The sequence below is a fragment of the Protopterus annectens genome, chromosome 12.part0 (genome assembly GCF_019279795.1).
Source record: "Protopterus annectens isolate FY-2018-M chromosome 12.part0, PAN1.0, whole genome shotgun sequence".
In the NCBI taxonomy this organism is placed as follows: domain Eukaryota; kingdom Metazoa; phylum Chordata; order Ceratodontiformes; family Protopteridae; genus Protopterus; species Protopterus annectens.
This window is the reverse complement of record NC_056746.1, coordinates 886170499-886186587: the sequence shown is the minus strand read 5'-3', so window position 1 is coordinate 886186587 and position 16089 is coordinate 886170499. Positions and strand designations below refer to the sequence as shown.

Below are 16089 nucleotides of genomic sequence, written 5' to 3'. Positions count from 1 at the left end.
TCTAAGATGATACAAGGAGCTTTTTCCAGATTTTTTCTGCTCTGAAATTGAGAAATTTAGTTCTGTGAAGTGGATGATGCAGTGGTAGTGTTGTTGCCTCACAGCAAGAGGTTCTCTGGTTTGATTCTCGGCTGGGGTGGAGTCTGCATGTCCTCCCTGTGTTTGTGTGGGTTTCCTCTAGGTGCTCTGGTTTCCTCCCATGTTACAAAAACATGTGTCTGCAGCATTTCTCCCTGGGCCTCTGCTGAAAATCGTCTTTGTTCCAAGTCTGACTTTGCAGTAAACAAATGTTAAACAAATAAATTTTACAAGGAGCTGAGAGCTTCAGGGGAAGAGAAGTTTAGTGCTGCTTATCCCAAGACTGTTTGCATTGTTAGTAGCACAACAGGTAGTAGCCTTACTTTTGATGCAGAAGGCTGTGGGTTCTACTCCCGCAGTATGCAGATGGATTGCTGATACTGTACTGTGTTGTACTTTAAAGGGAGTGGATGCTGCAGTCCTGTGAATGTCCTCCTTTGGAGAAGTTACCTACTAACTATGAACCTGTTATCTATTTGCCATCCATTCCCTATTGCAATATTACTAGCTTATTTTTTTAGTGTAACATAGGCAATTTATTCTTCAAGGGTAACTGCCACTTTATTTGTAGATGAAACAATGAAATATAGTTATTTCCTAGCAGCAACCTCTTCATTAGTTAGAGATCCCTTTAATGTGGAATTATTTAAATGACTTACTTCTGCAGGGATTTTGCATATTTACTGATATTGGTGGATTGTAATGGCAGAACTTTGAGTGGCCTTTTATGGTTGAAATTTTCTGAAATGGGTAGTTTTGTCATTATTGCTTCATGCATTTTGTTTCATTGCTTACTAGAAGACTGTTCAAAACTACAAATTTAAAACACATTCTAACTGGTGCTGTATTATGCAAGTAATGTAATTTAATACAATCAGGAAAGTGAACCAAAGAATGCATACATGTATGCATGGCCCTAAAAATGTGTTTGAAAACAGCCCAGAGGAAAGTGTGAAAGGCTCAAAATCATGGGCAAATTTTAAGCTTTACTCTTGTTACCAAAGTAATGGATGAAGGTAAAACAGTTCACACCAAATTGCCTTGACCTGGCCAAGCCTTTTGACACAATCCCCTACTCAGGTGTAGTACAAAAGATGAGTAATGTAGGAGCAAATACTTGCATCGCTAGCTGGATTGTCAACTTGCTCACAGGCTGCAGGAGATCAAAATAGGGGAAGAGACCAGTCACCAATGGAGTCCCCCAGGGTTCAGTGCTGAGACTTTTTCTGTTTGGCATATATGTCTCAAAAGTAAAAGGAAACACCAAAGGGCTTTGGCCGGCTAAGTTTGAGATGACTGCAAGCTAGGAGCAGTTACTGAATCCCCAAATAACTTAACCATCATGCAGGAAGGTTTGTCCCAAATAATAACTGGTGTCAAAATCATAACAATGCCCTCTGAGAACTTCCCCAATTGTTTGTCATTTGGGAACTTGTGTGTACAGTGACTTAACTTTTGACGACATGTGTCCAGAGTCATAAGAAGGTCTTTCTATACTGCACAGCTTATAAACAAATTGATTGTGACTAGATCTAGAGAAGCTGTTGTCCCCCTTTACAAAGCTCTCATTAGGTCAATCCATTTTGTATAATGCCCACTTTGGCATGTATCTGTCCAGCCACATGCAACAACTGGAATACCTTCAGAGATACCTTACTAAAAGGACACCACATCCTAAACAATAAGTCTTGCATGGACCACCTCAAAGATTTACTATACTCAGTATCCTACAGAGTGCTTAGAAGTGACGTGTCTGGAATACAAGGCATCCTCTGACCTACTGAACATCAGCAAGTTAAATGGCATCAGAAATGCTCAGTCCAGGTACCTAAACTGAATGTTGCGGAGAGATGGATATACATCACAGAGGCTACCACTGTTCCAGAACAGACTATCCATAACATTAAAACAAAGCTCATCCGTCCATATTCAAATGCAACTTGGATCCAAGGATGGGTAATAGAAAATGTACTCGAGGATTGCCCCTCATGCCACTAATGGATAGAGGGAGATCCTTAATGCTGCATCCCTTACATGGTTCTCCTCAAATTATCTATGGTATGATCACAGTTATTCTCACTAGGGCTAATGCACAATTATCAGCCATGGGATAGGTAAGACCAGTCAGAAAATGTTAATTAAAGCACCAAAAAGGAATTGGTTAAGCTTAAAATGTCCTCCAAGTGAACTTATGTTTTGGTAGTAAATAAGTCATAAGAAATTGCCCTTTTTAGATCACTAAGTGCCCCTCTCAACCTTCTGCCCCCTCCAGTCTTCGACAGCTTCCAGCTCCTATGAACGGACAGAAGAGACATCAGATCACATTTCAAAGTGTTCCTCAACTAGATAAATATGTCACTCTGCAAAGTGTACTCTTACCAGACTGTGTGCAAGACTTCATGTGCTCAGGCCAATGTGCCTGCTGACAAGGATAATCACAGTAACTAGTATTCCAGCAACAGTAGAAGATGGCTTCCTTTTTACAGTTCGCACACCACTGCTTCTTCTTGGTTTCATCCACAGCTTGCTGCTTCTCTACCTCCATTTGTTTCTTCACTTCAGCAATCTGACGATCTCGCTCTTGTTCAAGACTTTGTCTCATTTCTGCCATTGTCAGCTCTATGAGAAAATGGAAAGAAAATAATGAGGAAAAATCCAGACAGCTGACAGTATAAACAAACAAAACCCAAATGTCTTTAAGATACTAAAAATTAATGATGCAAAATGAAACAATAGCAAAATGCATGTCCATTTTGGAAAGGGATAATGATGAAACGGGGAAGCTCAAGAAACAAGGACAGACTGGGATTTTGGATGCAGAGCCTTAAGGAGAATAACAATAACCATGCAGAATATTATATTTGTAAAGTTGCAGAAAGCATTCTAAGAACTAAGCCAACACGAGAATGGAGAAAGGAGATTCTGCCAACAGAGATGACTGTAAATAGGGATAAAGACAATAGACAAGAGGGGGCTGGAATTTATTGAAAACTAGTAAAAGAATGAAGGCATTGGGAGCAAATAATTAGACAGGGAAAGGTAACACAATGGGAAGAAGCCAAGAATTTATTTGTACTGCAGGATAGACATCGCCTTCCCAATCAAGGGTTGATATCAGAGTATTCATCATTATCCCTTTCCACTTTGAATTATAGGTTTGTGTGTGTGCTACATATAGGAGCCTGTGTAGCTCTGAAATACTCCTTTCAAATAGAGTAATCCCAGGCAGACTTGTTCTATTGGAAGTATCAACTTATCCCGCTTGACTCTTGCCATCTTCCCCATCCTTCACTTGTAAAAGTTGATGCTTAAGTGACACTGTTAAACTGTTATAAACTAGTTTTCTAAATCTAAAGTTTTTGTTGTGCAGTCCACTGCAAAAAGTTCTAAAAGTCCTCTTGTCCACCCCTAATTCTAGGCTGGACAGAGAAAGTATCCATAGTACGTTGCCTCCAGCTGTCAACAACCTCAAACTACTGGACCAGTTAGTAGCATTGATGGTATAGTGGTGAGCATAGCTGCCTTCCAAGACATTGATCTGGGTTCAATTCCCAGCCAATGCAAGAAATCTGTACATTTAGACACTTGTCTCAATGGTGCGGTGGGGCAGACAATGAACCTATGAATCAGGGCATCATACTACCACCTGAGGATCAACAGTAGAATAAAACTCCTGCAACCTGGCAGCAATCAAAGAATGGTGATCTACACACTCATCTACTCGAGACATAACTATTGCAATTCTCTCTTATTTACACAGTTACCCACTGCTGACATGTAAATCAATAGTTTGTGCAAAATGCAAATCTTCTCCCAGTATAACAGGAAATCCACAAACTACTGAAATTCGTTCAGCTTTGTGCTTTCTGCAATGACTGCTACAGAGCTGTCAATTAATTCCATTGGTTAACTAGACAGGTTGATTGAATCAAGGGCATTTTTCAGGTCCACTACAGGTGCTTGTCGAGCTAGTGTCTTGTAACAGACCTGCTTGCTGCCACTTGCTTAAAAAAGCAAGTGCTTGAACTCCCACTAGCCTGATCCCTCATTTCTATGTAGAACTCCCAGGACCCAGCCTTACAAAACTATACAGCCCTACCAGAGCCTAAACTCTAACCCTAAAACTCCTAGCTAGTTCATAATCAGAGTCCTTGTTCTCTTATCCTAAACCTCCACTCCCTAACACTAAAGCCCTAGATAGCTCCCTAAACCTAAAAATCCAACCCTCTCCACTAAACCTAAGTTCCCTTATCACTCTCTAACCGTAACCCTAAAATCACCCTCCTGCTCCTGATAGCTGATGAATGGGCATTAACAGAAGAGTAAGCCAACCCAGCATTGAGCAATTCACTCCAATAATAGAGAACCTAAGGAGTATGCACAGAAAGTGGATCCAGGTTTCGAGAAAGATACCAAATAGAAAACCTCTTCCATTTGGATAAATAGGATTTTCTAGTATCAAGTTTCCTGGCCTCCTGCAGGATTCTAAGCACATCCTCAGAAAAAAGGTGTCTCTGTGGAATCAAAATCATATCATCCACAGTGTCAGTTGAAGAGTGGACAGGTTAGGATGGATGAAAGATCCTCTGCCCTGTGTGAGTAGGTCCACCCTGAGAGGTACCTTGTGATAATTGCTTTTGGCTAAATGCAGAAGAGGGAAGCAATGCTGTCTTGGCCAAAAGGGAGTCACTAACAAGATTTTGGGAGTATCCTGTTGAATTTTGAATAGAACTTTTGGAATGAAGGGTAGGAGAGGGAAAGCATAAAGAAACACCTACTTCCAAGAAAAAGAGAAGGCGACACCATGAGTTAAGGACCTGCTCAGAGTGTCTGTCACAATGTTTTAATCTGCGGGAAAGCAAACTGCCTGAAGAGTCACTTGATACTGGACAGCAAGATCCCACACCAGGAGTGTCAACCGGAAAGAAGATCAGATCTTCTCCCCCCTGTTTGTTTACATACCACAGTCACTATGGTATTGTCTGTAAATACCTTGAGAGGTCCTGGGGATAAAAGATGATGAAAAGCTTGAAGCTACAGCAGAAGAGCTCTCATCTCTGACACTGACGTGCTCTTTCTGTTGAAGAGGCGACCACACCCCCTGTACCTTTAGGGAGCCAAAAGCTGCTCCCTAACCCATGTCTAAAGCATCTGTGAACAGCCGCTGAGAGGAAAGAGGGGGATGAACAGGGAGCCCTGGATTAAGAGACAACTGCTGGATCCAACAGTGATGTTCCTTCTTGAGACAAGGTAAAACAGCAACTATAAATTCTAGGGGATGCACATGTTTTTAATAGCACCCTGTTGGAAGATCCTTTCCACCAGGGAGGGAAGTTGGCATAATGGTTAAGGTATTTACCTTACAGACACAAGGTGCAAGGTTTGAGTCTCACATGGGGTAACTGGCTAGGCTTAAAATGGCCCAAAAGGGCAGTTAGCCTAGTACTGAACCAAACTAACTTCAGAAAACACTGAAACATTCTCATGGGGAGTTTGGCCAGAGAAAGCATAGGGATGGTGGACGCCATGAATCCCAGAGCTCTCAGAAAGACCCTAGCTGTAATACAGGCCAAAGAAAGAAGAGTTTGAAAGAAGGAAATGAAAGTCAAGTCCCTCGGACAAGGCAGGGATGCCAGAATAGGCACCATCTGAATTTTGCACCCCAGAAAAACATGGTCCTGAGAAAGAGTCAGAAAAGACTTTTTGAAGTTTATTGTGAACCCCAGGCTTTGCAGAGGGGAAATGGCAACATGAAGATTGTGCAACAGGATCTCTGAGAGGATGCGTAAAACAGGAGATTGTCCAAGTAAGGAAATACTTGGATCCCCTGAATCCTGCAAAAAGCATCACAGGAGCGAGGCATTTGGTGAATACCCTTGGGGCAGCAGGAAGATTAAAGGGCAAAGCACAGAACTGAAAATGCCAGGAAGCAACAGAGAAACATACAAATATCCTCAAAATGGGGTTGGATCGGAATATGGAGATAAGTAACCTTGAGATCCAGAGACACCATAAAAGTCTGAGAAAGCAAAAGGGAACAAAGTCTGAAAGGGCAACATTCAAAAGGAGGGCAACTTCAGAAAAGTGTTTAGCTGACAGAGGTCTAGAACTGATCTCCAATTACCCTCTTTTCTGGGTACTAGAAACATCTAGGATTAAAAAAAAAACCCTCCCCTTTGGGACACAGGCACCTCTTGAATAGTACCCACAGTCAAAGGGTCCTGAAGCACCTCTGGAACTAAGGAGAGTTGTTCCTGAGGGGGCTGAGGAATACTCATAAAAGGGGTAAGGGATTTCCAAAACATGAAATACCACAGGCAAATAATGTACAGGACCCAGGAATCCTGAGTAAGCTGTAGCCAAACAGGAAGAAAGAGAGGCGAAAAGAAAGAGGAAAGTAGTTGGGAAGAATAAAATAATCAGACAGCATCTGGTTTATCTGGAAAAGGAGACTTCTGAGGCACTGACGTCTGAGTAGCCTTAACAGGAGAAGCCCACTTGCCGCCCTTTTTGCCCTTAGGAAGGGGGGGGGGGAGATTGCCTGCAAACAAAAACTTGCTTACTGGTGTAGTTTCTCTGAGATTTAGGCAACAGGAGAAACAAAAAAGAAGTTATGTACTCACCATAATGTTTCACGTGAGTTGTTCATTTCGCCTTCATTCTTAATTTATTTTATTTTTATTTTATTTTACATTTGTTGACCGGGCTAGTCAAACTGGATATATGTCCACTTTCAGTGGAGGCCCGGGGAGAAAAGCTCTACTTACATCAAAATGTTTATAAACACAATGGTACATACAAAGGCATTGGTACATTACAAAGCTTAGGCATACATTACATTTCATAGGATTTAGCATTTGAATATGAAAAAATCCAAGTGCAAACAGTTTTGGATATTCCTGATAAAATATGTCAAAGACACTATTAATTATAAAGTCACACACACAAATGTCACACAAGAATGCTAGTGTCTAACAGCAATGGATATTCATACAAAGTACGTACAAGGACACTCTTATTATGTAAAGTCTCACCAGAAGACCTAGTGTAAGATGGCTATGGATAATCATTCAAAATATGTACAGGACATTAGTCCGCTGTATAGTCATATTAACTTTATTATCATTAGAGAAGACACAAGATTATACTCATGAGAAGATAGGTGTCTAGGGAAGGGTTTGGTAGTTAGTCTGGGTTGACACAGGGGCATAACCAGTGTGATTTAAGGTAGGGTTTTAGTTTGCTTTTAAATAGGTGAGCTGAGGCTAGGGAGGTTAGGTGATTAGGGAGGCTGTTCCAGGTTTTACCCACTGTATTAGGGAACAATGCGTCACCAGCTGAATTATTGGATTTAGCCATTTGTACTAGTAATTTGTTAGATGAGCGTAGTGTTTTGAGATTATCATAGGGGGTGATTAGGGTATTGAGTATTGGTGTATTTGTAGGTTGATACAGGATCTTATGGACTATTGTTGGTTGAAAAGTATTAGATTTGGCAATTCTAACCAGCCTAGTTGATTCAGATTGATACAATGATGGATCCTATAGGAGGACCCAGCTGCAAATCTGGCAATATTGTTGTAGGAGGTAGACAGTTTATTCAGGTTGCTTTTACATAATTTAGTATAGATAGGAGAGGCATATAGTAGGGTAGAGATAAGGTGGGTACGGGCTATAGTTGTCTTGGCTAGTGGAGTCAGAAAGGTTTTGATTCTGTAGAGGGAACCTAATTTTTTGTTCACTGTTTTTATAGTGTTATTAATGTGAGGCTCAAAGGTGAGGTTATTATCAATAAGTACCCCAAGTAGTTTTGTAGTAGGATCAGGAGATATTATTGTTTCATTGCTAGAAGTAACAGTAAAGTTAAGTGGGGAGGCTCTATGGGTAGGGGGTGAATAGTAGCATTTTTTTTTTAGGGTTCAAGATAAGACTTCGGTGTAGAAGCCAATTTTCAACTATGCTAATGGTGTTTTGGGTTAGGGACTGAAGTTCTGATGAGGAAGTGGCTGAGCATATAAGTGTGGAGTCGTCTGCATAATGGATACAGGTAGCTTGAGGAATTACAGAATGGAGGTCATTTGTGAAGATGGAGAAGAGGAGAGGACCCAATATAGAGCCTTGAGGGACACCTATGGCAACTGGGAGGCGGGAAGATAAGGTATTTGCCCATAGTACAGCCTGTTGCCTGGTATTTAAGTAGGATTGGAACCATTGTATGGCAAGAGCATCCAACGACAGGTTTTTAAGTGTGTTTATGAGGAGGTGGTGGTTAACCATGTCAAAGGCTTTTGACAAATCAATAAAGAGGGCTGAGGATAAAGTGTCATTACTACAATTTCTATTAATGCAGTCAGTAAAGGATAAGAGAGCAGAGGTGGTGCTATGGAATGGTCTGAAGCCATGTTGGCAGGTGGCTAATAAATTATTTGTCAAGATGGAGAAGAGGAGAGGACCCAATATAGAGCCTTGAGGGACACCTATGGCAACTGGGAGGTGGGAAGATAAGGTATTTGCCCATAGTACAGCCTGTTGCCTGGTATTTAAGTAGGATTGGAACCATTGTATGGCAAGAGCATCCAATGACAGGTTTTTAAGTGTGTTTATGAGGAGGTGGTGGTTAACCATGTCAAAGGCTTTTGACAAATCAATAAAGAGGGCTGAGGATAAAGTGTCATTACTACGATTTCTATTAATGCAGTCAGTAAAGGATAAGAGAGCAGAGGTGGTGCTATGGAATGGTCTGAAGCCATGTTGGCAGGTGGCTAATAAATTATTTTCAAGTAGGTGGCTTAAAAGTTGTTTATGAATGCATTTCTCCATTACTTTTGCCAAAGGGGATAATATGGCTATGGGCCTGTAGTTGGAAAACTCTTTGGAATTACCACCTTTATGCAGGGGGATAATGTGAGAAACTTTCCAGATAGATGGGATGGTTCCTTCCGAAATAGTTCTATTAATGAGGATGGATATGGGGTATGCTATCGTTTTTGCTGCTTTATGCAGGTATTCTGCAGGTAGTAGGTCTGCAGAAAGACTGGTGGGTTTAAGTTTCTGAATAAGGTTATAGACAAGGGATGTGGGAACTGGTTGAAAATGAAATAGAGGGGGGCTATAGGAGATGACAGGCGCAGAGGATGTGGAGTTAGGAGATAGTTGGTTGGCTAGGGATTGAATGGTTTCTGTGAAAAAAGTGTTAAAAGAGTTGGGTATTTGAATGGGATTGTTGTGATCAGAGCCTAACGGAGCAGGAGTGCCTGAGCGGCCTGGGTGTAGGAGGTTAGCAATGCTGGAAGGATTTTTTGTTTGGTAGTTTTGGTGAGCCAAGGGGCTGGTTTAGTCCTGGTTCTAATTTTGCGTGTTGGGGCATGATGATCAAGAATTGCTAAGAATTTTGAATTAAAGTATTTGACTGCATCATCTAGTGGGAGGTGTTTGAGGGGTGACCAGTCACAGGCACTAAGTTCTGTTTGAAAGCTATCAGGGTTAAAGTTTTTGTTATCCCTTATTGTCCTATAAATGGCTGAGTTGGGAGTTTCAGTCTTATATCTGATTAAATAGGTGAGTGCATGGCCGCTTATATCTTCAGGGAGGGTACCTGTTTTATAAGTTTGTTGGTGACTATTAGTGAGAATCCAGTCTAGGGTGCTTTCTTTGTTAAGTTTGTTGGTTCTGGTAGGGGATGTGATGGTTTGAGTAAAACCATATAGGTTAATATGAGTAGAAGGTCGCTCAGATGAACAGGAATTCCAGTTTATATTAAAGTCACCCAATATTATGGTTTCTTGTGGGTAGTTGGTTGAGAGCCAACTGAGGATAGCTTCTAATGTGTTAGTATTATTGCCTGGGGGAAGGTAGATACAGATGATATATATGGATTTACATTTATTGAGTTGAATCTTGGATATAAGAACCTCTTCATAACTAGATAGTGGAGGTTTGTGGTCTAGTAAGGTAACTTGTAATCCATTTTTATATAATATAGCTACTCCTCCACCCTTCTTAACACTATGGTCAAGTCTCAGGATATCATAGCCAGGGGGAGTAACTACACTGTCTTGTATTGATGGTTTGAGCCATGTTTCAGTGAGACAGAGGAAGTCAAAAGAATGTACATCTATAAGGGCATGCAGGTGAGCAACTTTATTATTTATGCTACGAATATTAAGATGAGCTATCAGAAGAGAGTTGGGGGGCCTAGTAGTCAGGTATGTGTTAGTAGGAGTTGTTGTATCAGGCTTTGTAGTTGAGCTAGAGGTTGGTCGAGGGTTTGGGTGTATATCACCGTCTATAAGGGATGGGTTTGGAGCAGATCCTCGGCTCCAACTCAGCCAACTGCAAAAGCTCAAGGTCTTCAACCAGCTTGAGGCCAGCTCCCTATTGCATGATGCACCGATATTCCCTCAGGTCATGTTTGCTGCCTGACTACTTAGTAGTATAAATATGCCACTCAGAGAGTTAGATAAGAGACAAAAGCACCCTATAAGAAAGGAGACAGACCTCAAGTAGATTGGAAGGGGGTTGGAGGATGGGACGCAAGAATGAAGGCGAGATGAACAACTCACATGGAACGTTATGGTGAGTACACAACTTCTTTATGTGAAGTTGTTCTATCTCGCTGTTTATTCTTAATGATAGGTAGTGTCCCAACCCAAGCACCATCTTTCTCGGGTGGCTCACGGGAGAATATTCCTCAGAACTGTGGAACCAACGGAGGTCCTGTCACTGGAGGCCTTGTCTACTTTGCAATGAGTGATAAAGGTATGAGGTCTTGACCACGTAGCTGCTGCACAAATAGAATCTAATGGTAACCTTACAGAAAAAGCTAATGAGATTGAAACAGCTCTAGTAGAGTAGGCCTTTACTTTTTGTTGCAAGGGAGCATTTTGTGAATTATAAATGAAGGAAATGCAATCTGATGGCCATCTTGACAAGGTTACTTTTGTCACTGAGGCACTCTTCTTTGACTCTGAAAAGGAAACAAAGAGCTGATCTGTTGACCTGAATTGTTTCGTTCTACCCAGGTAAAATCTGAATTGTCTATGAACGTCAAGTTTGTGCAGCATGTGTTCCATCCTATTTGTGGATTGAGGAAAGAAGACTGGCAACTCAATAGATTGGCTAAGATTTGTCTCTGAACAAACTTTTGGTAAAAAGAATGGATTAGTTCTGAGCGAAACTCTGTCATTATAGAAAATTAGATAAGGAGGTTTGATGGTCAAGGTTTGTAGCTCAGAAATCCTACGAGCAGAAGTAATGGCTATCAGAAAAATAGTCTTCCATGAAAGGAATTTCAAAGGACAGGACAAGACTGGTTCGAAAGGAGGTAATATGATTCTGGAGATAAAATTTAGATTCCATGGCATAACTGGAGCTTTGATTGGTGGCCTCAAATGAATGTCACCTTTAAGAAAAGCTTTAGCAAGTTGATGCAACATGACATTGGAGCCTTGGAAACCCAGATAAAAGTTTGAAATCGCTGCTAACTGAACTCTGATGGTAGCTGCAACAGCTCCTTCATTGGAAAGTTTAGTTAGAAATTCCAATATAGATGGAATTGGAGCTAAGGATCAACATCATTCTGAGAGGCCCATAAAGAAAATCTCTTCCATTTGCTAAGATATAACTTTCTGGTGGATGACTTATGAGAGGATGTTACAATATGTTGGGCCTCATGAGAGGTTGTAAATCCTGGCTATTGGGGGAATTGGAGCAGCCAAGCAGTCAGTTTAAGGGAATGAAGAGAAGGATGAAGAGTCCCCGATGAATGGGTCAATAGATCCAGACAGGCCCTAGGGCCAATAGCCTAGTACCTATCTATGAACCTGTGAATGGGGCCAGGGTTTTTCCAAGAGATGAGGCTGGATGAAGGGAAACCAAATTTGCTGAGGCCAGTAATGGGCTATTAGTATCATGATCCTTCCCAGAGGTTTTGCTTTCTGTAATACCTTGGGAATCAGAGGGAAGAGGGGAAATGCATAAAGGAGACCCAGGGGCCAATTGTGCACCACTGCATCTCTTGGGGCTTCCCCCGGCAGGGGAATTAGGTCAAAGTAGCTGCTGCATTTCGTGTCTGTTGGGGTTGCAAAAAGATTGCAGCAAGGCTGGCCCCAACTGCAGAATATCTGTTCCACTATTCGTTGCTTTAGGGACCATTCGTGAGGCCTGTAAGATTGCCCTGCTCAGCTAGTCTGCTATCACATTGGATTTCCCCGGGATGTGCATTGCTATCAGGAAGCGCTGGGAGAAGATTGCCCACTGCCATACTCTCATGGCCTCTCGACACAGGGGGTAAGATTTGGTTCCTCCTTGTTTGTTGATGTACCAGACCACTGACATGTCTGTCTGAATTGCAGTTGTTCCCAGAGGTAGAGAGTCTTAAAAGGACTGCAACGCTAGAAGTATCACTCTCATCTCCAGGACATTTATATGCAGATGCACCTCGTGTTTCTTCCATGTGCCTTGGGCTATTCTTCCCTGAAAATGCCCCCCCCCCCACCCAATCAAAGAAGTGTCCGTGGTCACCGTGGCTATGGGATTGGGTAGAATGAATGGACGTTCCCAAGATACATGTTGAGATGTCAGCCATCACTGAAGGTCCTTCTTGCACGTATTATTTATGATAATTTGGTGTGACACTGGAAGTTCCTGAAAGGACCATTGAGAGAATAGGAGCCATTGTAGAATTCACATGTGCATTCAAGCGAGGAGAATGGCAATGATTGCTGCCGCCATTGATCCTAGCAATTTGAGTACCACTGAGACTAGGGCTTTTTTCCTTGGAAGCAGGTCTAATACTTGTTCTTGTAAGAGAGAAATTCTTTCTGGAGGCAGACTTGATGTCATTGAAACTGTGTTTAGTTCTGCTCCTATGAAGACGGTCTGTTGCGATGGCGATAAGGCAGATTTTTCTGAGTTAATGGCAATCCCCAATTGATTGCAGAGATCTAAGGTTGTATCCTTCGCATTAATAAGTTGATGTTTGGTGCTGGCAGTGAGGAGCCAGTCATCTAGATATGGAAACACCTGGAATCCCAACCGTCTCAGGTGAGCGGTGACTACTGCCATACATTTGTTGAACACACTGGGGGCTGTAGTGAGACCAAAGGGCAGAGCACAAAATTGATAATGGCTGGCTCCCAGCCGGAAGTGTAGATGACCCCTGGATGGTCTGTCCATCTTTATGTGGTAGTACGCATCCTGAAGATCTGTACAGCACATCCAATTGTCTTTCCCCAGAAAGGGAAGTACTGACTGAAGCATGACCATCCAGACCTTTGTCATTTTTACTGACTTGTTTAGTCTGCTTAGGTCCAGATTAGGTCTCCAGTCCCCTGTTTTCTTTGGAACTAAAAAGAACCCTGAGTAAGTTCCAAATCCTCTCTGGTCTGCTCGGACTGGCTGGATGAATCTTTTGTCCAGCAACATTTAGACCTCTAAGGCTGCTTGGTCCCTGTGCCTGGATGGACTGTCTGGGATTTTCTTTACTAGACTGGGTGGAGTCGCAAAGGGAATTGAGTATCCTCCGGATATTATGCTTTGTACCCAAGCTGTCTTTTGTTATTTTTAGCCAGGCGTCTAGGTACAAAGATAGGCGTCCCACGACTGCCTCCAGAGACGAACAGTCGGGCCCTCCTCTCAGGAGTGCTGACAGGGCTTGCCAAAGAACTGGTCTCTGTCGCCCTGGTTCTGCAGACCTCCTCTGCTGCATGGGTGACGTCTTCCATTATTACCCCCTTCTCTGCCTCTAGAGGGGGTGTTACCATGAGTATTCTGGAAAGACCCTGGAGATTTACGGAACCATATCTTTCCACCTCCCCTCCCTTTGGGATAAGGTCTATTCGGGGTAGAAAAATGTACTCCGACGGCAGACAAGGTCTTTCCGTCCTTTTCACTCCTGGTAAGGGTTTCCTTTACCTTAGGTCAGAAAAGGGATGAACCGTCAAAGGGGGGGGTGTTAATGAAGGAAGATTTAAAGGGTTCCGCAAAGGAACATAAACAAATCCAAGAATGTCTCCTGAGAGTGATTCCTGTACCCACTGCCCTGCCCGTACCATCAGCTGCATATGACAACAGACACATGGAAGAGTTCACTATCGAATTAAGAGTGGAGAGCCTGGAAGTTACCTTGTCCGAAACTTCTGCAGCTACTGAACCCTGTAGGGTGTCTCCTAACTCATTCAGGAGATCCCTTTGTAATCTAGTAAAATGTGTGAGGTAGTTCAACGATCGAAGGATGAAGGCCGCTGAACTAAACATACACTTCCCATATCTGTCCATAATCCTAGATTCCCTATTAGGAGGATGAACAAGTCTCCAATAATTCCTTCTTGGTGGCTGCTGCCACCACCATAGCATCAACAGGTACTCCTTTAGTAAGGTAAAGTCTATCTTGGGGGCTAGTAATGAATTTGTTAGGCCTCCTGGGTACAGGATCTGTGGTGTCTGGGGACTCCCACACCCTTCGAGTGAGTAATTCAAGCAACTCATCAAAGGGTGGAGACACCCAAGAGGTGGAAGGTTGAAACCCAAAAGCCTTCAGGAGAACTGACTCATCATCAGAAGGGTTAAGGGATTTCCAGCCACCCCTCTGCTTAAGAATCTCTAAGATATGTGCAAAGGAGATATCTTCTGAGGGGGACCGTGGGGACCCTTCTGACTCATCCAAGTCAGTATCTGAAGTGACTGACCCCCTGAGGGGAGTCCAGATGCTTTCTCTTGCAGAGTCTCTTCATATGCACTTCTTCAGTGGGAGCTTCTGGAGAGGTCTCGGAAAAACGTGGCTCACCCAATGGAGCTGCCTGAGGCTCAGGATCTCTACGCTTCAATGGAGCATGTGAAGAGGCAGACACCAGTGCTTTCAGGGAGGGGAGCTGCTCGAACTGATGGTGTGATTTTTGGGGCAGACAAAGCCCTCCTCATAGCCTCGAAGGCCCCTCAGTTCCAATGAGAGGAATCCCTCGGATCCGAAGAGCCGATGGAAATAGTCTGAGCCGGTCCAGAGAGCTCAGAGCCAGAGGATGGGGCCAAACTCACTCGAGCCAAAGCCACAAGAGGTAAAGTCAGTCCTACTATCCTCCCCGGACCCGACCGGTGAGTGTCAGCCCAGAGATTCCTCGGTCGGCGCCAAAGGTATTAGGGCAGTCAGGGCCAAAAAACCTATAGAAGGTGTCAGACCTGAAGGGTCCACAATCATCAGTTCTGCTCTCTCCGGCTTCGAAACATCCTTGCAGATCAGAGGAGGAACCAAAGGTGTAGGAGGAACTAAGGTCGGCTCTGAAGCCTTCTGGTCGGTGCCGATAAAATTTTTGCCAGCGCCAGTATCTGTAGAAGCTTCTTCACCACGCGATCCACATCCAAATCAGACAGTCTACTTGAGACCCATAAGGAATGTGAGAAAGCCACCGATTGCAATACAGGGAAGTTTAAGGTAGGAGATACCGGCTCCAAGGTCGGGGACCAGCTTCTAACCATAACGACAGTCGGTTCCGAAGGCTGTGGAATCGATGTCGAAGATTTACTAGAAGCTGACTTTGATGTGGATGGAGTTTTTGTCTGTTCCGTCTTTTTGGACTGCTTGTCTGACTTATCCAGCGACTCTTGAAAAGAGGATTTAAGCAGACCTTTAACCATAAACTTTCTCTTTCTTTCATGCAACACTCTTGAGCTGAAGGAGTGGCATACAGAACAGCTTTCTTGCAAGTGAACCTCACCCAAGCAGTAAACACATTCAGTATGTCCATCAGTTATGGACATCTTTTGCCCACATCTAGGTAATTTTTTGAAGCCAGACTTGGCTTTTTCCTTCTCCTGCTGAGACATTTTCAATAAACCAACAGCAGCAAAACCAGTAACAATAAAGATTCACACAAAAAGCTAGTAAAGTCTTGTGAAAAAAAAAGGCTTTTGGAATTAAGCTCACACTGAAAACATTTATCTGCCCTGTATAAAAAGAAGGGCTGCAATTTCACACTAACACACACACAGTATAATATCACTGACAATCAAGAAAAA

The 16089-nt window shown here is 42.9% G+C and overlaps 1 protein-coding gene across 6 annotated transcripts in view; it reads right to left on the bottom strand.

Moving 5' to 3' along the window:
* Positions 1 to 16089, bottom strand: part of ZMYND8 (zinc finger MYND-type containing 8) — a 1698999-nt gene that overhangs the window by 299151 nt on the left and 1383759 nt on the right. For all 6 annotated transcript variants that reach the window (XM_044089914.1, XM_044089913.1, XM_044089918.1 and 3 more), the window contains one exon: positions 2458 to 2697. In XM_044089914.1, coding sequence (XP_043945849.1) covers positions 2458 to 2697 — 240 coding nt within the window. The remainder of the gene's footprint in view (positions 1 to 2457; positions 2698 to 16089) is intronic.